Below are 23,881 nucleotides of genomic sequence, written 5' to 3'. Positions count from 1 at the left end.
TTTTTTTTCTCATGAAAATCCACTTAATATTAGCTACACATTCAATGGCACTCTTCTCTAAAACAGTGAATATACAGTTATATGACAGTTACATGTAATTACATTGTCTGCAAATGCATTAAACCCATAGAATAGAATGTAGTAATGTTATGGCAAATATGAAAAATTCATTATAGTGTTATATTTGGTCTCCAAATCGTAAGTACTGGTTTAGGGAATAGTGCATCTGACCCATATCTAAATAGTTCTGTCTTAAATCAGAAGATATATATATATATATATTTCAATCCAAGTACACAATATATATAGACCTATATGACCACATGAACTTTAAGAATCATATGCTTTTTTGTTTGTTTAGATCGTTCAGAAGGGTTTGACCAAACTGTTAAACTAGGTTATTTACAAATCATCCAAATACCCGTTTCATTTCTAATATTATGACTATGTAGTATTAAATTGTAAAGAAATTACAGATCCATCTTTGAAATCTCGGGTTTTGTGCGAGAGCAAAGGAAATCCGCGCTCGCGCATTATATTAATGTGCTTTCGCGCTACAATAATGCGCTCTCAACATTTGTAATTAAAATAACGCCATATCTTACAGCATTTGCATGTGTTCTGATGAGCAGGAGAAATGGTTCTATTCAACACAATTATTCGCTAATATAGTCTATCTTTCCACTTAGAAGCTTATTTTATGAACTGAATTTCCTGATAAATAAATACAATTAATGGTTAAAAAATGCACTTTAGAATCGATATTTTTATGTGAGGATCGATCCTTTCGATACAACATCAGTATCGAAAGTATCGATACTTAAGGATCGATCCGCCCATCCCTACGCAGCAGCAGTGATTAGAGAACGCGCTTGAGAAACAGTTTAGAGAGGAGAAATCAATCTACATATAAAATATTGGTCACAGATTATTGGTCACTTTCTAAACAATAAACGTATAGTGCATCCACTAGTAATTATATATTAATAAATCGGTTTTTACCGATGCAAATATGTTAGTTTTAAACCGATGCATCACATCGTTAAATTTTTATGCCTATGCACCGAGCGAATCGGGGAATCTTCCCATCCCTACTGTATAGATGTGTGTAGTCATTTTGACTTATTGTTTTTTGTGAATTTCATGATGCAATTGACAATTTAAAAATGTGTTTTTGCTTATTTCTACAAAGACAGCTTTTTGTGAATTCAAATTGATAAGAGTACGTCACATATGGTAGAGGTTAGGGATGTAACGATTCACTCACGATGCGATACGATTCACAATACTGACTTCATGATTCGATTCTCTCATTATTATTATTTTTTAAGACAAATTATAAATGAAAATCTGACCTTTTATTATTTCTCAGACAAAATGCTGCTCATTTCTTTGTTAAACTGAAATATGTCAAATAACAAAACTAAATTGAAATTTTAAAACAAATCCCAAATCAAATAAATATATAATACAAATAAAGGAATTATCTTCGTTTAAAGAAATTAAGGCTTTGCCTGTGCTCTTTCCTTTTTGAAATAAGAGGTTACCACTGCATTTTAATCAAAATCCAAACAAAAATGCTACACACATGCAGCATGAGTAGTTTTTGATTTAAATTAGCTTGTATAATTTCGAAATTTGAAGCAAAAACAGAATGGTCTGACTTTAGCTTTGTGAAACATACTACTTAAAACATACCGGCACGAAACAAATTCCAGACGGGCTGAATGAGATGCAGATTCACTCTCTGACAGCAGGTGGTGCTTATGGAACAGCGGCAATGCAGCGTTTCCTTGGTTACCGCTGTAAAACAAAGCAGCTCTGCGTTTATAAACACTTTAATATGCATTATACAGAGGCAAGATGAAAAGAAAATACCATCTAAACTTTTGTGAAGACAGTCAGTTCAGTTCCCCTCAGAGATACATTTATATAAACTCCCACCTGTATCGCAATTCGTTTAACATCTCAACCGACTTGAATCGTCTCATGTTTGTATCGATTTTCATCCAGCTCATCATAGAGGTAAAATATATATGATTTTTATGTTATATTTGTTTATTTATTTTCCCAAAAAATTATATGCATATTTTTTCACACATAGATATGGGAAATATGCTGTAATTATATATTATAATTATGTATATTATATGTATTTTTATACATCATAAACAACATTTTAAAATAAATCTACTTAATCATAATATATAATCTTATATCATATATAATTGTATTTTCTTTTCTTTTCTTTTCTTTCATTTCAGTTTTAATTTTAATTAATTTTTTTTTTAATAAACAACCAGTCTGATCAGTCTTCGGAAAGCAAATGAAACACATGGTCCTATTTAATTTGGTGAATATAAATATGAAAAAGTCATGATATTAAACATATTTCTTCAATATTTAAATGCATGGGTTAACTCTTAGAGCCCTAAAATTATATTTGATAAAATCTTTGTTTTTCTTTCAAATTTTTTGCTGACCCCCTTGCACTTCCTTATGGCCCCCATGTGTTCCTACTCCCCAGAGCCCATTTTGAAAACCCCTGCTCTAGGGTCACTGTCCCAGGGTAATGCTGCAGGTAGATGACAAACCGTCTAAACCACAAGGTTGGTTTTATCCTTGTGGTAGACAGCAGATGTCAAGAAAAATATGTCAAGAGGAGTGCAGTGACAGAAAAGGGTAAGAATTTAGAGAAGCAGAGGTTAAAAGACACAGATAGAGTAGAAAAAGATACAACAAAAATGACAGTTGTTGAACTAGACAGGTCAAGCGTGGCACAACCGTTCCCAGGACGCATAGAGAAGTGAACGGTCGCTGTAATGCGGGACAGCGTTTTGTTAAAGTCTTGTAATGTCAGGCAAGAAATATAAGCACCCACATGCCATGTCCGCTTATGCAGCTCTGCTCAGAAGAACAAGATTTTGACATTAACATGAGCGGTTAGGATGCCCAAGAGAGACCTAGAGGCTTGCTTTAAAAGAAACCCACCGACAGCCCAGACATGACTCCCTTTTTTGGACTTGCTGTGTTCACATAAGTCATGACCCAGCGTGTGGAAAGAGGCCGAAAAGTCCTGCCACGGCTGCATGACATGAATAGAGCTGTATTACTTCTCTGACAAGTTCTCCTGCTGCTCCCTCGCTCTCCACATCTTACTGCTCTCTGTCTGTTTCTCTGCTCTTTCATCTAGCTCTCATCTAGCTTTTTCTTTTTTCTGCCACACACATACACACACTCTTTCTTGTAGTATCTGAAGAAATATCACTGTAGGTCAGAGACACTTGATTCCTCCACTTTTATATGGGCAGTGACAGAAGAGGCACGCTGAGTGCAGCTTCCCTCTCCCTCTCCAGTCGGGTCGACGTGAGCAAACACAGCCTCCATCTCGAGGCGTTAATAGCATTTCCACCTTTTATCTATCATCTCGCCTCAGAGCCTCAGCCTTTAACATGGTTGCCAGACACTCTGTCACTCTCAAGTCGCTCTAAGGCCTTCTGTCATGCTCCCGCGTGGACCTCTTCGGTCTCGGGAGGAGCTGCCATTATCCTGATTTCCAATCCGTGCACTTGCGTATGCACTAATGTAGCTGTGCTGCGTGGCTACGGGGGCCCGGCTCGGGGCAGGATGACCTAAATTGGACTGACGTGCAGCTGGAGAGGTGAGTGGTTGTGAGGGAGGTGAAATGGGGTTGAGTGCTGGAAAGAGAGAAAGAGACATGGAAAGGGCAGGAGAGCCAGATAAAAATATCCGCTCTAGTGGTGAGGCAACGAGGCCGGAACTCAGGACCGGTTCGTGCCAGGCGATAGTGGCTAACAAGAGATTGAGTCTGGACTCCATAACGAGCATGAGGGGTCGAGGGGTCACCGTCTGCCTGATGCCTGGCAAACACACACAGCCAGACACATTGACCTTAAGAGTCTGACACAGGGATACACAGAAAACACACACACACACACGCTTACTGTGCCAAGGCCTGTGGATGCCAGTGTGGCTGTAATTGGATTGCTCAGTTCTCTGTGTGTGCCAGAGAGACAGAGGGAGTCAAGCTAGCATACACACACTCATTGATGAGGTCATGAAGTGGATATGGTGTGTATGCCAGGACTTGGGACAAGCTTGTTGTAATCAGACAAGTGTTTTAGAGCACAGTACCATGCCAATTTTGTAATCTTATACAAATATTGACATATCCTGTTTATTTTGTATAATAATCTGTAATTTATTGAAGTTTGACAAGCTTGTTGTAATCAGACAAGTGTTTTAGAGCACAGTACCATGCCGTGATAAAATGCTTATTTGTAATCTTATACAAATATTGACATATCCTGTTTATTTTGTATAATAATGTGTAATTTATTGAAGTTTGTGGCTGTCTTGTAAAAACCTTTCACCACATCTGCCAAAAGCAAGTCAATTTATATTATTATTTGTCATAAATATTTCTTGCTAGCTATGAAACTATTCTATTCATTCCACTAATGATTCTTTTAGTGCTTCTGAAGGGGGGAAAAAAAAATGGAAATAAAATTTTTTTTTTTTTTTACTGCCCTCATCGGTTTGTTGCCAAATGATGAGATAATTTCAGTTGTCGACAGCAGATATAACGAATCAGAAATAAAGGTAATTATTGTAAAATACTTTTTAATGAGGCACACAAGTCATAAATGCAATCTAATAATTTGCCCTAACTATGCATTAAATAAAAATAAACCAAAAAAGGGTAACTTATGCGCTAATTTATTTTTTTTAATTCAAAATAATGAACTATTTTGAAATCACTGAATCATTCATCATTGATTCATAATTGATCATTCATACTTGATTAAAAAAAATGAAAATTCTGTGATCAGTTACTCTCATGTCATTTCAAAGATATTAAAAATTTGATGAAACACACATGAAAATATTTTGAATGAAACATAAGGGATTTCTATCCCTCCATTGGTAGTCTGTTACATCAAAACTTTGACACTTTAAAAAAGTTAATAAATACATCCATATGAATCAAGTGGTTTAATCCAAGTCTTCTAAAGGAACATGATAGCTTTATATGATGAACAGATTTAATTTAGACTTTTATATACGTATAAGCATTGATCAGGGCACATACATTGAGCACATCAAAGTACGCATTTCTCAGGTTTAATAAAAATATCTTTATTTGTGATTTGAAGATGAATGAAAAGACTTGTGGGTATAGAAGGACATGAGAGTGAATAATTAATGACAGAATTTAATTTTTTTTTAGGATGCACTAACCCTTTAAGTCGCTGTTTGCGTAAACCATAGAAATGAATGATTTAGTGCTGTAAAATGATTCTTGCCTTACAAAATTGTGTGATTTCTCTTGTAACAACTATTTCTGTTAGCAGACTCCTGATGGCCAATTGTCTCCCTGTGTCACCCTGGCATTATGCTTTTTTATCTAAAGTTGGAGGCTCCCCCTGGGGGAGGGTTCTGTAACTGCTTCGATTGATTCAGAAGTGTTTTTAATTCACTATACAACCTGCTCATAAGAATCATTCATTTGGAAATTGGTTTGCACTGATCACGCTGTGGATTTTAGTTGAGCCTCAGTGGTATTTAGTATATTATGGAGTATTTAGTATATTATATATTATTTATAACAAAAATCTAATGTTTTGGAAACCAGTTGCTTCAAATCTTTTTTTTTTCTTATCATGAATTAATTTATTAATTTATTTATAGGGTCAGTGCTTGTTTTCCCAACCCTGTTTATGCCTGTTTTCTTTATCATTTGGAATGAAATGATTTTTACAATTTCATATATCCATTTCATATGTGTTAACAGCTCTGAACCAGCAGGTTTATGCTTCTCACCAAGTTTGTGATTTCAGGAGGCTGATAAACGGCATGAAGTTCTTTGTAGCAGAGTGTGATGCAAAGGATAAACAAAAATTTATAATATTGTGCATGAAGAAAGTGAAAAAGAGAGAGACAGAAAATGTAAATCAGACATAAGACAGTGATAAAGAACTCTGCCACTGAATAATGCCCAAGATGTTTTCTGAAAGACTGCTGTGATGCTGCGAGGCTGAATAAGTTGCTGGAGTTGCTGAAAGCTCCGTGTGCCGCTGGTGGGCCATTTCCACCCCTTACATTCCCAAGCACCATCATGTTGTATAGAAAATACAACATGCAGCTGACTCTAGGGCAGTTTCTTCTTGTGCGTTATTCATGAGCTGTATGTTTTTGTAGTTGTGTTTATTGATGTAGGCGCCTGAATTATGCTACAGTATAATGCAGAGTTTGCTTAAAAAATGGAGCGCAAGGATAGGCTGCATTTGGAAAACTTTGGCTTGAGAAAGAAACAGACAGGAAGACCGAGTGAGAAGAGAAGAAAATAGAGACGCTCCATTTCCACCCAATGAGCAGCATTAGAGGTGAACCATGTTTACACAGCCCTCCTCCTCGCTCCATCTCTCTCCCTCTCTCGTTTTCCTCCATCTGCCCATCACATTTACTGCATTAGTTGGGAGTCTGTGTGCCATATTACTACATGATATTTATTAGCCTCCTTTCATTTGTTTCCAGTGCAGAAACTAGTGTACTCATCTGCAGACCCATCACTCAATCCCAACTGCCTGCTGGGCACGTCTCCTCTCCACAAACGTGTCATTAATTCATTTGGGACTCACTGCACCTAGGGAGGGTTTACCTGTTTTTCCTTCGGGGCGTCCTGTGAGCTGCATTGGATTTTGTAGAAGTGAAGTGCAAAGCTTCACTAGCTTCAAATGACTCAAAGCTAATAGCTGTGTGGCATCTTAGATATCTGGATTAAGTGAATATGCGAAATGAGCATTTTTCGTCCGTCAGGCCCTGGGGGCTTCTAGGGTGAACGCTTGCATGATGACAGCCCACGTTGAATATTTAAACGCTGATTGTTTTTAAAAAATGAAGTGACCTCAGCAAATCTGCACATCCCGAGAGGTGTCGCCATCCCAAGGAGAAAGAGCGAGATGGAGCGAGACAAAGAAAGAGGCGTGCTATTTATAGAGCCTGTCACAATGCAGGCTGGGAGATGTCTGCTAATGTTGCATATGACTTTAATTGCTGGAGACAGCGTTGTCGTAGTAACACACGGCACCATGTCACCATCGTGGCAACAAGCTGCTTCGGGTCAAGGCTATGCGGCCCAGGAGTGGATCTGCGTCTATAGTGCCGGAAAAACCCTCGGAGACAACACAGAGAATTAATTAAGGAGAAATAAATTCGCCCAATGCGGTGTCAGCCCGTATAGCGAGGAAATACAGACGTGAGAGAGGGTGAGAAAGCCTCAGGAGACAGAGAGGAAAGACCGTCATTCTCCGAAGCATAAATACATGCTTAGATACAAGCCTGGACATTCGGATCAGAGCAGGAAAAAGACAGGGAGCACATGAGAGCAGGCAAGAGAGGAATTAAACAAGCGGCGGATGGTCTGATGAGGGATGAGGATGCCACAGAGGTGGCTGAGCGGCCGACAGGATGAGGCAGTGATGAAGTGATGGAGGAAAGATGTAGGAGAAGGAGAATAATGGATGAGGACAATAGAAGTGCATTAGTGCAGGTGTGTGCTGAGACTGTTGAGAGAGAGAGAGAGAACCGCAGAGGGTTGAACAGTGTTAGTGCAGATGACAGCCTCCCCCACCTCTCTGCCTCATTATCAAACTCTCTGTCCATCTTTCTCTTGTTTTCCACCTTTTTTCTCCTTTAAAAACCTCTGATTCAAATCACTATGCCTATGCCAGCGCCAGGGTTGTGCACCCATTCAGAATTGAATTGAGAATGCCTTTTAATTGCTGAATTTGAATTGAGGTAGCAAACAGGATGCAGAATTACTTCAAAGTCCCTTTTGAAGAAAAGTCAGTTCACTCAGTGACCATATTTGCAATGCCTCCGGGCAGCTATTTTAGGCATGTGAGACCAACTCCTATCTACTTGAATGGTAAAATAGTGATATCTCAAAAACTGATTGCCAAACTCACATTTAAATAACATTTTTCAAATTAAAAATAAAACCTTGACACGAACTGTCCGATAAATGTAGTTTCTTGTGCTCAAATAGCGTAAAAAAAAATCATATATTTCATGTTGGTCCGGTGGATTGGGGGAAAAAAAGGTCTCATGATGTTTTTAAAAAGTCAAACTTATTTTAACTTGCGCACTGTGCTTTTAGAATGCCATGTCATGTGTGAGACTCTGTACAAAAGTCAAAGACGTTCATTTACACAGGAAAAACAATGGAAAACCAGCAGAACCAGTGGAATACAAAAACGTGTTCTGTCTGAACACCCCCTTATTCTGCTGAAAGTGAGGGCTGCACTTACCGTCTTGGTATATACAGTCTTTGATTGCAATTCGAGTTTGAATTTAAAAATAAAATGGAATTCCGATGAATTCGAGTTTGAATTTAAAAATAAAATGGAATTCCGATGAATTCATACAACTGTAACTTTTACGTTATTATCTAGAAAAGCAAATTTGACAAAACCTTGTTTTAAGTTTTTTAGAACTCTTCATTTCCCAGAATGCATACATGTCATTCTAATGCACATTCCAATTTAACTTCCTGTCAGGTGAGGACAATTCAATTAGAGTTCCAACTTATTCATTAATTTGGAGCCAATTCTTAAATTCTGAATTTTGCACAAATCTAGCTAGCACGCCAGCTCAGCCATTCCCAGTGAGCATGCATAATTTTTGCAACAAGATAGAGTGTGCATGTGCTCCGTTTTAATTACAATAGTCATTTAGGCGAGAGTGCTTAATCATTCAGTTAAAGCACTTGCCATTCGGTCTCGGCTTTCACAAACACGTTGGGTGTCTCTCAATCTTCCCACAGCAGTTCACTTATTATCTCCTCTTCCTCATTTCGCCATCTCTCTCGCAGTCTCTCTCTCTCTCTATGCGGGTAACTGTCGTTTATCCAGGTTCTCATCCAGGGGGAATATAAACTACCTGTCAGCGAGCATCTTTCTGCCAAATTCATATATCTGAAAGGAAAACAAAAGCGGGCTGAGGTCAGAGAGAGCTTTTTTAAATTATTCATAAGCAGCTCTCCCTCGGCCACCGTCTTCAGCTCCTGTCGCATGCTTTGTACCGCCTGCACCGCCAACAAGGGCATCTGTCATGCCTTTAAAATAAAGCGGAGACAATGAAGAGGGGAAACAACCGATTTTTTGAAACATTATTGATTTACAGTGACACTCTTTATGTTTTGCTTTCATTTGTCCTTTCTACCTGTCTGAGGAGGAGTGTGTGTGTGTGTGTGTGTTTTCATTTCCACCATTGGGAGTCATAAAAGGGCATGAATGTTTAATTTTTCAAGGTCTCTATTGGCTCATATTTGAGCTTTTTCTTTTATTGTAGTCTGCATAATTGATTCGCACCATCTTAGTCATTTGGAGCAGAGAAGGATTTTGGGGTCTAGTGTTCACCTGCCTTCTGAATCAGAAATCATTTTGTATGAAAATACATTAAATTCTCACTGTTTTCTTGCACTCTTTTTCTCTCCTTCTGTTTTTTCTCTCCTTACTCTCACTCAGAAACAGCTAGCTGCATTAGGCCTGGTAGATGCTTGGAACGAGACATCAGCTGATTTCTCCACTGCATCAAGCCTGGGACAGGGGAAGCTTCACTTGGGAGCTGTGCTGCATTGGACGTCCCTTGAGCTGGCCCCTGAGTCTGGCAGCAAGGACAGTATGCATGAGGATGAGGACGTGGAGAAGCCAAAAATCTTCTATGCAGATCATTCCTTCATTATACTAGTCAGGGACAACAGCACTGGGGCATTGCTCATGATAGGTGCACTGGATCACACTGACGGCCCTGCAATTCACGATGAGCTATAGAACCAAAGTACTTCACCCTCCGGCACTGACAGTTGGCTGAAGAGTCTAATGGCGCTTTTCCACTGTGTGGTACGACTTGGCTCGGTACGGCTCGGCACGGCACGGTTCGGCTCGGCATGGTTTGCGTTTTCGCTGGCTGTGCTGATTTAAATCTAGCGCTTCTTTTGTGTTTGTGTCACAAGTTCAGTGACGCAGGTAGTGACGATTCTCTCCGGCCAATCCGTGATCAGCAGAGTTTACACGTCACGTTTTGGTAACGGTACGGTTCACTTGGAACCTCAACCGAAGTGGTACTAAAAAAAAAGTACCAGGTACCAGTACTGTACCCAGTGGAAAACCCCCCAAAAGTGAACCGTACCGAGCTGTACCGTGCCGTACCATGCAGTGGAAAAGCGCCATAAATGGCTGACCTGCAGGTATTGACAATAAACTGATCTACTTATCCACTTCAGATCCACTGTCTTCCACCTATTGGTCTTATGTGCTGACACATGTTACATTGTACTTGTAATACAGATACAGGATGTGATTAAACTGATATATAGACCTGCACTGAATCTGCTCCCACCGAATTCTGCAGAAAGCATTGCAGATTTGTACAGAATTTGAATGTTTTACTCAAATTCTGTGTATCCCTGCAACTTGTTTTTATTAATTAAAAGTTTGGGTTAATTTAATAAAGAGTTCAGCTGCCTTTTTGAGTGAAATAGTCACATCTCTGTTGAAAGAGGGTCACACATCAGATTAGAGATTTTTAATTTATCAGTTTTGGTATTTTATTTGTGCATGCTGATATCTGTATATATATTTTTTATAACCCTTGCTGTCTTCTATCATTCACTTACAGTTTATTTTTATACTAATAAAATAAACTAGTAGTTTATCAATGTATCAATTTTAAAACAATTTTTACCAATGCAATTTATCAGTTATTGACCATAATATTAAAATAATTATTGGCTTATCAGTATCAAAATATTGTGCATCCCTAGTTTATAGGTTGGTAAATAAAAACAAGATTAGAAAAGGGAACTTTTATTATGATTTTTTTCTATATGTAGTCAAGGCTTCATTCAAGCCATCAAACTACAAAAAGACAGACTTGTTACTGAAAAATTGCCTATAAGTATCTTCTAGCCTATTTGTGTGTCCCTCAACAATGAGTGATTGTTTTTTTTTTTTTAGGTCAAATTAAATGGAATTATATTTGAATTTAATATTGTATGTCAGCCACCTGTGTCCAGTCACTTGATGTTTATTTTGCAGTGTTACAATTTGTAGCCCTACCCAGTGAAATCTCAATGGTCCAAAATCCTGTTCCAATCAGTGTGCAGATTCTATGTGGGCCTAATGATCTAGTTACATTTAAAAGACCCAGTGTGAAGTGCTTGTGGTCAGTTAGGACTCCAGTGAATACACTAGTACAGTACACGTGTTTCTATGTCTGCAAGCCATTCACAGCAGAGACACTGACTGACAGCAACACTCACAGTGATAGACGTGCACTGCGAAGAGATCGTCAGTGGGAAGCTCTGGAGCCAATGTGGTGGGTGTCAACTACACTCATATCGACACACTGACATAACTCATTCATACAGACATGGTCACCGTGATTTTGCCAAGTAAGACATGTTCCTGGATCAACATCTTTTGTTGATCCTGGATCAACATTACTGTCCAAAAATACAGACTTAGCCCAATCCCCTCCCCTAAACCTAACCTTACCCATAATTTATTCCTAAAATCAGAGGGAAATGATAGCTGATTAACAAGGGTGTAGAAGCACCTGATCCTGATTGTAAGTCTAAAACTGACATTTCTTGAAAAGTTATCTCTCAATTCTGATTGGTTGATTGGAATGATGTTCCAGGATCAACAAGGATGTTGATCCAGGAACATGTTGTACTTGGTAAAATCACACTCACCTACAGACACACCACACACTCTTACACTGCAACGCAAAGGGACTACAACCGATGTCGACATGTAAACACCAGGGGTGCCTACAGGATTTTATCTGAGGGTACACATACGGAGGGGATTTTTGCAAAAAATTATAAAGTTTAACTCAATATATGCTAATGTTAAAAGAGATGTTTTCATTTTCTATAATATATAAAATATTTTGCACTTTTTTTAAAGACTTGAGACTATTTGAGACCACATGATCAATGAGAGCAACAGTACACCTCCGCAGAATGAAAGAGTATCTAGATGCATTTTAAACCTTTTAAGACTGACATGAATGTAGCAAAAAGCAATGAAAGTCATCCACCCAGACATCCATCTGGATATGTTCATATAGGACAACAGTGCAGGTGGACACAAAAACACTTGAAGCAAATGGCTGTTTATTTACATGACCGCTACATTTTCTAAAAGTTACCTATCCAAAAGTAGCTTTAATTGTAGGTGAATATCCAGTTCATCCAGCACTGATTATTAACTGACTGAAAAATCGCTTCAGATAATTCTGAGAGAGAGCAGTCCAAATTAATGCAAATCAATTCAGACCGTTTTGCAAACCTGTTTGGTCAGTTTAGTGAAAAGAAAGAACTGACTCAAAAGGATAATTATTGTATAATTATAGGAATAGTTCACCCAAAAATGAACATTTTCTGAAAATCTACTCACCCTTAGGCCACAAAAGATGTAAAGGCATTTGATTCATCATTGGGGCATATTTGGAGAAATTTTGCTTTACTTGTTCACCAATGGATCCTCTGTAGTGAATGGGTGCCATCAGAATGAGAGTTCAAACAGCTGATAAAAACATCACAATAATTTGTTAAAAACCCGCAGCTTATTGCTTCACAAGACATTAATTGACAGACTGGAGTCATGTGGAATACTTAAGGATTATTGTTATGTTTTACCAGCTGTTTGGACGCTCATTCAGACGCCACCCATTCACTGCAAAGGATCCTTTGGTGAACAAGTGATGTAATGCTAAATTTCTCCAAATCAGTTCCAATGAAGAAACATACTCATCTACATCATGGATGGTATGTTTGGGTGAACTATTCCAAAATCTTTCTCAGGTCAGTCGATGAGCTCATGGTAGGCACAGCTGCAGGCTCCACTGGTAAACATTTCAATGTCTAATAGTAACGTGTTTTTTTTTTAAGTTCACATTATCTTCACTCATTCATCTGAAAGATGTCACCTAACCTCGGCTCTGACACAGGAAGGTCCCTATTCTCATTCTCTTTCTCTCTCTTCTGCCTCACTTCATCTCTCTCTTAATTTCTCCCACTATAGCTGATTCATCTTCCTGGACAGACTTATCGAAGCTGATGAGGGACTCCAGAAGAGCAAGGGCTAAGCTGGCTTCATTGTCCCCGCCCCGGGATCACTCTCTCGGGGAGCCGGATCACTCACCTGGGCTGTTATTGATGGGGTAGGCTTAATGCTAATGCGCTAATGACTCGAGACTGCCATCAACAACGCAGACAGATGAAAAACCTTTTAATCTTTTAATGCCTGCCGCAATCAATGAAGGCCACGGTCGTACCACTTCATACCAGTTAAACGGTGTACAAATCATGCAATGATTTTGCAAGAATTTACATGTTTATTTTGGACCCCAGCATTTGTTGACTTTTTATTGTTATCACTGTGGTAAAAGGGAAAGCTCAGCTGTGCATGACTGGGGAAAATGACTGTACTGTAAAGTAGTGTTTTGTAGAAGTGCTTGTAATATGGCTTTGGGTTATAGCGGTGCATTAAATATACTTAGTGCACCCAAAAATTAAATAAATAAGCAAAACAAGTAAAAATGTAATATCTTAAGCCAATAAAGCTGTTTGCAAGGTGGGTTTACAAGGTAATAAGGCTTTTAATGTTTCAATGAGCGTATTAATCAGCTTCCATTTTACGGAGTGCTTTATTCATTTAAATTCTCCAGAGTAGAAACCTCTAAAAAAAAAAAACATAAAATGAAACAGAATAACTATGTTATAAAAAATGGCCAAAGTACTGTATCCTTATCCAACCCCTGTCTGATAATCACATGAGCGACTGGGCCAGAGATATTAAAAGTAGCTGTGATATTGGAACCGTCAGGCCTTTTAAGCGCAGACACTAATTAAGGGCCGCTGGAAAATGTGTGGTGGCCCGACTGATTTCTCATCCTCTCAGCGACGGTTCTTTCAGCCAATACCGCACATAAACACAAACTGTTAGTTTCGTCCCTTCGCAAATGAATTATTGAGAAATAAAAGGAACGAGTGGAAAAAAAGAGAATCCCCTTTCTGCCATTAATCTTAAAAAAAGAATGTCCCTACACAGCCATGTTTTATTAAAAGCTTTGAGGGCAGTTTTATTTGATTACCTCAGAATGCTTCGGTTCCCCGCGCTGGAAACACATTTTTAGAGGGCTATTATTTTTACAGACCGACTGTGTTTGCGGGTAAAAGGGGGTTATGGAAGGGCATAGATGGATTCTTTTAGATGGAAAAAAGTGTAAATGCATTGTACATTTGTCCACATAAGGAACATGAGATGTTTGGCCCTGTTCGTGATGAATGCATGATTCATGCTCACATTCTATTTCAGTCAAATTCATTCAAATCAGAACTATATGGCGTGTCTTCCTGCTGAGAGCTACTCACCCGTATGTATAGAATGCTTCAGTGATGTAATTTTGTAGGCTAACCAGAAGTTAGCATATCACCCTGGTTCCCTCAACAAAAACCTAGTAGGGTTTTTCCATCGGCTTTTGGATTATTGCAGAAAATAAGCTCTGTGACCAACAAATGCATGACTTTTTAGGATGTGGATACATTAGCAATATTAGCGTAATTTTGATGGCAAAAAGAGGTCCGTTGTTTTAAGTCAATAGCGTAGCAAAATATAAATTACAGAATTCACTTTCAAACCAAGCAGCTTTCTGTTGGTCAATGTGGTGAATTCAAGTGACCAACTTGAAATTTGAACAAAATCTGCAATGGGAATTTTTTCGCATTCACTCTAAACTCCTGATTGTGTGGATTCCCATTGGAATGACTGAATACAATTGGAATTTCACTTGCAAAATTTTGCTGAGCAACAGCAAATGTGACGGCACCTTTATACATTTCGTCTATCATGGTAATCTTCATACATGAACACAACTTTTATGAATTTTGAAGCTTAAATCCATTCGCTATAGCTATATAGATAAGCTAAATGTAGGCTATAAACAAACTACACCATGGTCGCATGACTTAGACGTTACTAGAATTAAGCTTCCGACAACTCTTTCACTCTTTATTTAAGAAAAAATTTCCCTGAAAGTTTGAGTTAGAATAGCTTGCAAGAGCACAATTAAAAACACAGTGAGGCTGTGGAAGCAGACTAGTGAGTAGATGAGTTTATCTGTTCGGTGTTGATGACAATTAATGTCCCCCAAAACCTTTGTAGTCATATTTAGCCACTTGTTAGCGCCCACCTTTTTCAAGACAATAGTGCGTTTGCACCTATCTCACGATTTGGTCAGTTACCCGGATGCGCGGCCATATTGGAGATACTCTGATGTAAACAACAGAATGGATTGCACGGTTAATGTACTACTGAAGACATTGTTCTACTAATTTATGATGTCTAAACCATGGGAAAAAAAGTGTGGAAGCTGCTAAATCATATAGAGAAGGAATTAGTAAGCAGGAAAGGGCACGATATGTTGACAAACTAAAGACAGGCAGTTGTGGCCTAATGGTTACGGAGTCTGACTTGTAACCCAAAGGTCGCAGGTTCGAGTCTCAGTACCGGCACGAGTTGTAGGTGGGGAAGTGAATGTACAGTGCTCTCTTTGCTCTGAGCATTGGAGCAAATGGCTGCCCAATGCTTCGGGTGTGTGTGTGTTCACTACTCACTGCTGTGTGTGTGCACTTGGGTGGGTTGAATGCAGAACACAAATTCTGAGTATGGGTTACCATTCTTGGCAAATGTCACAACTTCCATGTCTTTCCTCAGACAGTTTTTTGCACACTTCTCCTTGATTTGTTATAACTTTTGGCAGTCTATAGTACTCCATATGTTTTTCCCGGTCCGACTGATTAGTACAGCCCAAATCACGACAATAATTGGCCATTTTCAGCAGCAATAATCAGCAAAAATTGCTCTCTCTTTGTTGTCCATAATAGCAACCACTAAAACCTGTTACTTTTAAATTAATATTCAAAAAATTATCATACCTCTTTTGCCTCCCATTTATTATTTCAGGCCTATTTTTCTTTTTCACTGCTCAAGAGGATGATATTTTTGTGCCAAAAGTTGCATTAGCACATAATTTAATATATATATAGCAGAAGACAATCCAGTGAGCAATGCAAAGCTGTTTGCCGAAGCATTACGGGGAGCATTTTAGATCCCAATAGGGAAATTAAGTTTGACTTGCACTCAGATTCTCAGAGGGGCTCTGTCAAGCCATATATCTCAATGGAGTGTGCATGGTGAGAGGGAGAAATGTAGGGTGTGTACGCCTATGTGTGTGTCTGTGTCTATAATCAAAAAGTGAAATGCATTATGGGTGGAGGTTGAATGAGTGTGATAATCTGACATGATCAGAGACTGAAAGTGCACCTTCTTCATCCAGTGGGTTTAGAGGGTATCATCTTTAATCTCCCATTTTTAAATAAAAGATTATAGACCTGAGCCATGAACTTGAACTCCCATTGCTGCCTTTTGTCAAAGTCCTGCTCCTCACCATTTTGATGCAGAAAAAAGGCAATGAAAATGGCATCTGGGGATTTGTGCACCATCTGAGTTGCTGTACGTACATACAAAGAGTGAATGGAGCCTCACAGATCAGCTCCCAGGTGACTTGTACGAATCGTACAGCTTGTCCATTTGCACTCAGAGCCATTTTAAGAGTGGCAAGAAAACTGATAAAAATTACATACAAATATTTTGGGTTTTAAAAGATGTGTAGGACAGTGCTTGAACTTTGAATCCACAAAGGCTGTTTTGTGGTCTATTCATATATATATATATATATATATTACTAACTAAACAGTAGTCACAATCAACATGTCTTTTCTCACCCATATTCTGTGTTTCAGTAGTTTAATGCATCCTTGAGCTATTTTTAATTAAGTAAGGCAGTGTGTCATAGGTGCTTGAGAAAGAATCATAATAATTTCTCTCTGAGACAAGGCCATGTGTAACACTAGAGTATTATAAGCTAACATAATAAACATGCTGCCATTCCAGTAGGTTTTTATTTAACACACATCTACTGAAGGTGAAACATTGAGTACGTTTACATGGACATCAGTAATCTAATTATTTACCTTAATCTGAATAAAACGATATTATGATTAAGGTGTTTACATGAGTTGCTTTTAGAATATTCCTTTCATGTTCCCGTTTTACATATTATAGTAGGTACATAGATCGATTAATGGCACATGTCATTACGTTCCCACACGACGCTCTCCGACGTTCCCTGCAGAATTTCACATATCAACATACAGTTCGTCTTCTGTACTAAATACAGTTGAGGGTGTTTCAATTTTCTGACCCACCGAGCACAAATGTTTTTCATATTCCCCCAAAATATAAGCATTACAGTTATTATTATATACAACCAGTGTTTTGTGTTTTCAATTAAAGCGTCAATGACATACGTAGTAATACCCATAGGCCCACGTAATATCCGTGCAGAGAAAGCCAGCGTTGTGCGCTCTTTCCATGGAGACGCGTCCACAGAGTCCTCATGCGCAGCAGTGTTTGGATGGCGTTTCCGCCTTGAAACTGTTTAAAAGCTTTGACTTTAGGCATTTTTAGTTATTTATATGGTGCTATATTTAACTTCACACGGTGGAAGACGCTGTCAGAGGAAATAATTCAGAGGTAAGAGTGATATTTTGCTTGTTTATTTGAATCTTAGCTAAGACGCCAGTTATTTTTCAAAACAAACGGTTGTTACCTGAGATTTTAGCACTAACGTGCCTTATTTAACTTGTTACGTATTTATTTTGATATTTGATGTCTTATTTTGAATGTGCTTCAGGAGAACTAGTGTAATTTAACTTTTCTAACAGCTTAATTGATATACAGTAAAATAACCCTACAGTCGACAATCAATCCGTAAATGAAGAATGAAGAAAGATAATAATCTCACAGGATCAGATTTAGATCTTTAAAACCTTATAATTGGATTCAATAAAGAGCCTAAATTCCTAAAGTCCTTTATAATCCGCCTGTTGTCTCCCACAGTCTTGGCTTTGTCATTTCATCTGATGCAGTGTGGCTCACAGACTTATTTTAACTGATCAAACTCACCTGCTGCCTTCCGAATTTCATCTGATCTGACGGGATCTGCCGTTTTGAATGTTTTCCATTACTCACAGACTCCCTGTCTTACCTTTTCATCCTTTTGTATTGCCTCCAAACTGTCTGCTTTATTACATACAGCACTCAACAAAACTGACAAGTTGGGAACCGAATCAAAGCTTCAATAAAGAAGGAGGGTCTACTGGTGTTGACAACTAAATGTGGAAAGGGAGGGAGAGACATCAGCTTGGAAAAAATAAATAGTTTATGAGCTAGATATTTTTGCTCTCGCTTCCTGACTGAGGCAGCTCCAGCAAGGCAGATTTATCCATATCATCTGTCTAGGAAGAGACCGTGACAGAACGTAATATTGTGGTGCTTGGAGACTGGTAGCACACCTAAGCTAAAAAGGTTCTTCAAAATGCCTGCTTGCTTCTGCCCCTGTTCTTCATTGCTTTTATTTACTTGGACCAAGAATGGTATCTGGGGAAATCACAGAGCTCTTAGGCAACTGATGAGGCATCATTAGGATGGTGAGCACATCTTGTAATTGAACCTTCCCTACTGTCAAATCTATATGTGCACATTTATTTGTGCGTATTTGTATAAGTCAGGACACATTTTATGCTCACCAAGGCTGTATTTATTTGTTAAAAATACAGTAAATTTTTTTTATTTTATTTTAATATATTTTAAAAGGTAATTTATTCCTTTGATAGCACATCTGAATTTTCAGTAGTCATTACTCAAGTCTTCATTGTAACATGATCGTTCAAAAAACATTCTAATTTAGTGGATATAGAAAAGAATCACCCCCCCCTTAAAATAATCACATTTTGTTGCTTTGCAGCCTGAAACGAAGACAGACACAGTTATCCAGCTGTATTTACTCAGTACAACTTATAACATCCAAGTGAACAATATAACACCATGTCAGAAAAAAAACAGAATCACTGAGTTGGCAAAAGGATCACCCCCTTGTGTCAGTATTTTGTTGAACTACCTTTTGCTTTAATTACAGCCTTTAGTCTGTTGGGATATGTCTCTATTAACTTTGAAATATTTGCCCACTCTTCTTAACACTCTTCACTCTTATTCTTTGCAGAACTTCTCAAGTTCAGTTAAATTTGATGGTGACCATATGTGGACTGCAGTCTTCAAATCATTCCACAGATTTTCAATGGAGTTTAAGTCTGGGCTCTGACTACTGTAGCAAGGACATTCACCTTTTTCTCCTCTTGAGGCCAAATAATTCAATTTTAGTCTCATCTGCCTCAGAATCTTCAAGGTGTGTTTTGGTAAAGCTCAGTCGTGACTGCATGAGTCCTTTCTTGGCTTTTTTCTTGCAACCCTCCCATACAAGCCACATTTGTGGAGAATTTGTGATATTGTTGTCACATGCACACAATGCTTTGTGATAAATTCCTGCAGCTGCTTTAGAGTTGCTGTAGGCCTCTCTCAGCAGTTTCCTCCTGGCTCTTTCATCCAGTTTGGAGTGACATCCTGATCCAGGGAGGGTCTGTGTTGTATCAAATACCTTCCACTTCTGAATAACAGACTTCACTGTGCTTTTAGGCATTGATAAAGCCTTTGAATTTTTTTTTCTATCCATCTCCTGACTTGTGCCTGTCCACAACTTTATCCCGGAGATCTTTTGACAGTGCCTTGCCACCCATAGTTGCTTGTTTGCTTCTGTTGCACTACCAAGGATTGAAATGCTCCAGGAAAGCTCTTTTCATGCTGAGCTAATCAGAATGACCACACAGCTGATCACAGTTGAAAGTCAAATGGCTTTGTGTGCCATTGAGAAGGTGAGTAGCCACACCTGATTGAGTTTACAAGTCATTTTTTGGAAGGGGGTGATCCTTTTTCCAACTCAGTGATTCAGTTTAAAAAAAAGAAATTTATGACATGTTGGTGTTATATCTTTCAATATCATTTCATATTATTATCAATGTTGAAAACAGTTGTGCTGCTTATATTTTTATGTAAACTGTGAACTGCAGGGCTCCAGACTAACATTTAAGAGCAGTGGCACCAGCTCCACTAAGTTCTACAGATGGTGGCGCCAGGAGCAGATTTGGTAGCGCTGTGCGGGAGTATTAAAATATAGATAATTTAATCATAAAATTACTATTGTTTTGCATGAATAAGTGTAGTTACTAATAATATTACATGTTAATTTCTTGTTTATTTTGTTTGTTTATACAGATTTGACAGTAAAGCACTAAGCTTGAGTTGACGCATACAAAATTTACTTTTGTTTACAGTAACAGGTGCAAAATCTAATTTTTATATAGAAAAATTATATATTCCACTCTTATTAAATGTACCATTATTCTTCTAGTATATGGAACTGACCAACTTCAGTGATTATGTGTGATTTAGTAGCAAATTGAAGTTTGTTTTTCAAGGCACTTTGTGACTTTTCTTATTTCATACACAAAGTGTAAAATTCTGACAAAATCTGATTTCTTGATGATTTGATATTTTATAATAGTTATTTTATCATTTCAAAATATAGAGGAAAAAGTAGAAATGAATGACTTATAAGCCAATAAGTGGTCCTCTGCTGCCGTCTACTGGGTATAATTGTGATTTTATGTATTTTTTTTAAATTTTACATAAGTGTTTGATTACCACAAAGTAGGCTATATTTTGGTCATCCCATTAAAAATAACATTCAAGCTGGATCATTTTAGAGCTTTAAAGTGCTGGAAATAGTTGTGTGAAATGCTCTAAAGTAATTGAAAAATGCTTGAATTTCTCTCTCAAACGGTTGTACAAACCCTGAAATGAATGATGTAATGCATTCGACTATTTCTACCACAACACCATGTTTACAGTTAGCATTACCTTGTCATTGTGCGGCGAATTTAAACGCTTCTCACTGGATCTCGCAGCACTGTTGCATCTGTGCCGTAACCGAGTCGCGAAATCAGCTTTGGCTCCCGAGTAAAGCTGTTCTGAGCTCGGACCAGTTTGTTTACGTCGCGGTCCGAGCTGATAAACGGTCCGCGCTGCGCAGCTGAAACGTAGCGCGGTTTAGTTTCGCTTTCGAAACTTTTTTTTTTTTTAACAACGCGGTGGTCGCGCCAGTGCGACCGCTCACAACAAAAAATGGTCGCAGTCTGGAGCCCTGAACTGTGATTTACAACTTTTTTGATGAATTGAAAATGTAAAATAACACATTTTGGTAATTACTGTAGGTTGCAAGATGCTCTGGCTTGGATTCTCCTCCAAAATATTTTTTTCCCAGCTTTATTGTTTCTCATTTACACTGTCCTATCTTTGACATGCTGTATTATTTAAGGTATAGTTCATGTTTATAGCACAGACAGGATGGGATGAGTTATGTGCCCAAATTTAATGCTTAAATTTAGAGGTTGGTTCATATTCCGAACCATATATAAAAACAATAATAACAGTGATACCTATTTTAGCGAACACCACTGAAAATAGAGTATGTGGTTATTGTGTGACTGACTATATCTTTGCCTTGCTCTTACTGAAAGGTAAGAGTGCCCACAGAGGTATCAGTCTCTCAGGATGGCTGACCCAGCGACCCCCCAGCCTGCCCATTCATCTTCCAGCATGTCCATGCAGTCCGATTCAGGGAAAGGTCACTCCAAGAGCAAACGCATATCCTCCACACCAGTCCCCAGGTTGGAGGTATGAAACAGAAACAAGCTACTTAGTGTTGCTAGTGTTTGCCCTCCCACTTGTAAATACTGTACAAGCAGCTCTTTGATCTGCCAGTTATTTACATTATGCTGAAAAATGCATCGAGTTTGATGTCATTATGTATTTAAAATGGTGCCAAAAGTGTCAGCATAACGGTACAGTGGTGCAGAGTTATTAAACATCAAAAAATGTGACACAAATCTCCTTAACTGCCACTCAACACTAACATCTAATGCACTCACGCTCATTTCCTTTTTTTTTTTCTACTTTATTTTTTTTGGAAAGCCAACAAGTAGTGCATTTTTTGAGTGCGATCTAATTGTAGGACCTCTGCATCTGTCACCATTGTATATTTGTGAATATTTTCACACTTCTTTTTTGTATTCACATTTTGGCATCCTGGCACTTTTTGCTTGATATGTTTTTACTTATTCATTTTTTGATCCGTTGTGTTTTTGGGGACCATGTAAAACAAAATTTCTTGCAGAAGAACCATAATTTTGTTATTCTGCTTTCAACAACCTAGCTGACCTAGCTAGACCTGAACTGTGGTGCAAAATGTTTTCTAATCTGAACTTAGTTGGTGGTTTGAATTATTTTTTGCATTATGTGTTTGTGTTTTTTTTTCCAGTTGAGAAAGAGAAGCCTGTCTCAGAGGTGGATATTTCAGCAGATAAAGTAAATTCCTACACAAAACGGCTGGTAATTCACTCATGCATGCTAAATTACGAGCCTTTAGGCACAGACACTGATAAATCACCTCACAATGATTGGGATTCTTATCTGATTATAATCTGCAATTTATAATTTTTCCCTCGCTTGAGTCTCGCGCCTGCGGTTCTGGCTTACTAATCAGTGCTTTCATATCGGCGTTATTGAGTTATAATGATGTGAGTGAATATTTCATCTGCTCTCCACATGCTCTGTGGACTTAAAGTTCTTGTTTGGGGCCCATTCACATATTAGACCTCATCATCGATCACACAAATCCGGAGGACGGCAGCAAGTTAGTGCGAGAAATATTGTTAAATTCCACCCAATGGTCTTCAGTATAGAGGAAGAAGAGAAGCATATTGTTGAACTGTAATTTCCGTTACAGGCTCATGCATAGGCATGGCGAGGTCTTTAGCTTAAACAAGATAGATAACACCTAGGCACAAATGATGGCTGATGCAAATAGGACGGGAGGAAGAAATGACTGAGAAAGTGAGGGGCATGTGGGCAGAGCCAGCCAGCGAACTTACAGCATCTCTGTCCTTTCATCAATGAGGTTAATAGAATTAATTACAGCCCTGTGGCTGGAAAAATGGCTGCAATATAACAAAGAGTGAAAAATTGAAGGGGGTCTGAATACTTTCCGTACCCACTGTATATATGTGTGTATATATATATATATATATATTATATAGGCCTTTTTATAGAGATAGATGGATAATATTTTTATTAAGGACACATAAACGTGACAGTAAAGACATTTGTAATGTTACAAAAGATTTCTGTTTGGAATAAATCCTGTTCTTTTTTTAAACTTCCTATTAATCAAAGAATCATGAAAACGATAATAATTGATAATGATGTAGCACCAAATCAGAGCCCTGTGGCTGGAAAAAGGCAATGGCATTTACATGCAGTGGCTCAGTGTGTCCGCCCCTGCTGGGAGACCCTGTAGAAAAAGCAGCTGGTGAGCTGGTTGTAATGACATTTGTTATAGTAATGCACATTCACGGACATTAGCCCTTTAGACAAATATCAATATGTTTACGGTAGTTATGTGACGCTTTTAACAGAGAGATAAGTCTAGTAATTATTAATGTGATGTGTTATGCTACGCAACTTCTGCGAGAATGATGGGGGTTTTGATGGACTTTTTTCATCTAGTTTGACAAGCGAAATACTGTCTCACCATATAATTTCATGTTACGCCATATCATGTTTCATCCAGTTTGGCCAGTCTGTTCATTCAAATCAGCTCATACTCTCATCGCATATGCCCTGCCACATGACCAGTGACAAAAAAATGTACTGTAGTTGCTACATTGTTAATAGTGTTACACCATATAAAAAAGACTACTATATATATA

General features: G+C 38.2%; 1 protein-coding gene and 1 pseudogene across 2 annotated transcripts in view; both read left to right on the top strand.

The window, feature by feature from the left end:
- The window catches only part of LOC107702048 (serpin H1-like), a 12,747-nt gene extending 2,076 nt beyond the window's left edge, over positions 1 to 10,671 (top strand). Inside the window, exons 2-3 of one of the 2 annotated variants that reach the window (XM_016504230.1) lie at positions 9,552 to 9,906; positions 10,259 to 10,671. In XM_016504230.1, the coding sequence (XP_016359716.1) occupies positions 9,552 to 9,857 (306 nt within the window). In that variant the 3' untranslated portion in view covers positions 9,858 to 9,906; positions 10,259 to 10,671. Of the gene's footprint in view, positions 1 to 9,551; positions 9,907 to 10,255 lie in introns of both variants that reach the window. The other variant, XM_016504229.1, reaches the window with a different exon arrangement.
- A 6,867-nt stretch (positions 10,672 to 17,538) lies between these two features.
- The window catches only part of LOC107702042 (dynein heavy chain 2, axonemal-like), a 153,203-nt pseudogene continuing 146,860 nt past the window's right edge, over positions 17,539 to 23,881 (top strand).

The sequence above is a fragment of the Sinocyclocheilus anshuiensis genome, unplaced genomic scaffold (assembly GCF_001515605.1).
Source record: "Sinocyclocheilus anshuiensis isolate Anshui unplaced genomic scaffold, SAMN03320099.WGS_v1.1 scaffold318, whole genome shotgun sequence".
Classification (NCBI taxonomy): Eukaryota; Metazoa; Chordata; class Actinopteri; order Cypriniformes; family Cyprinidae; genus Sinocyclocheilus; species Sinocyclocheilus anshuiensis.
The sequence above is the reverse complement of the archived record's forward strand: the minus strand, read 5'-3'. Positions and strand labels throughout refer to the sequence as shown.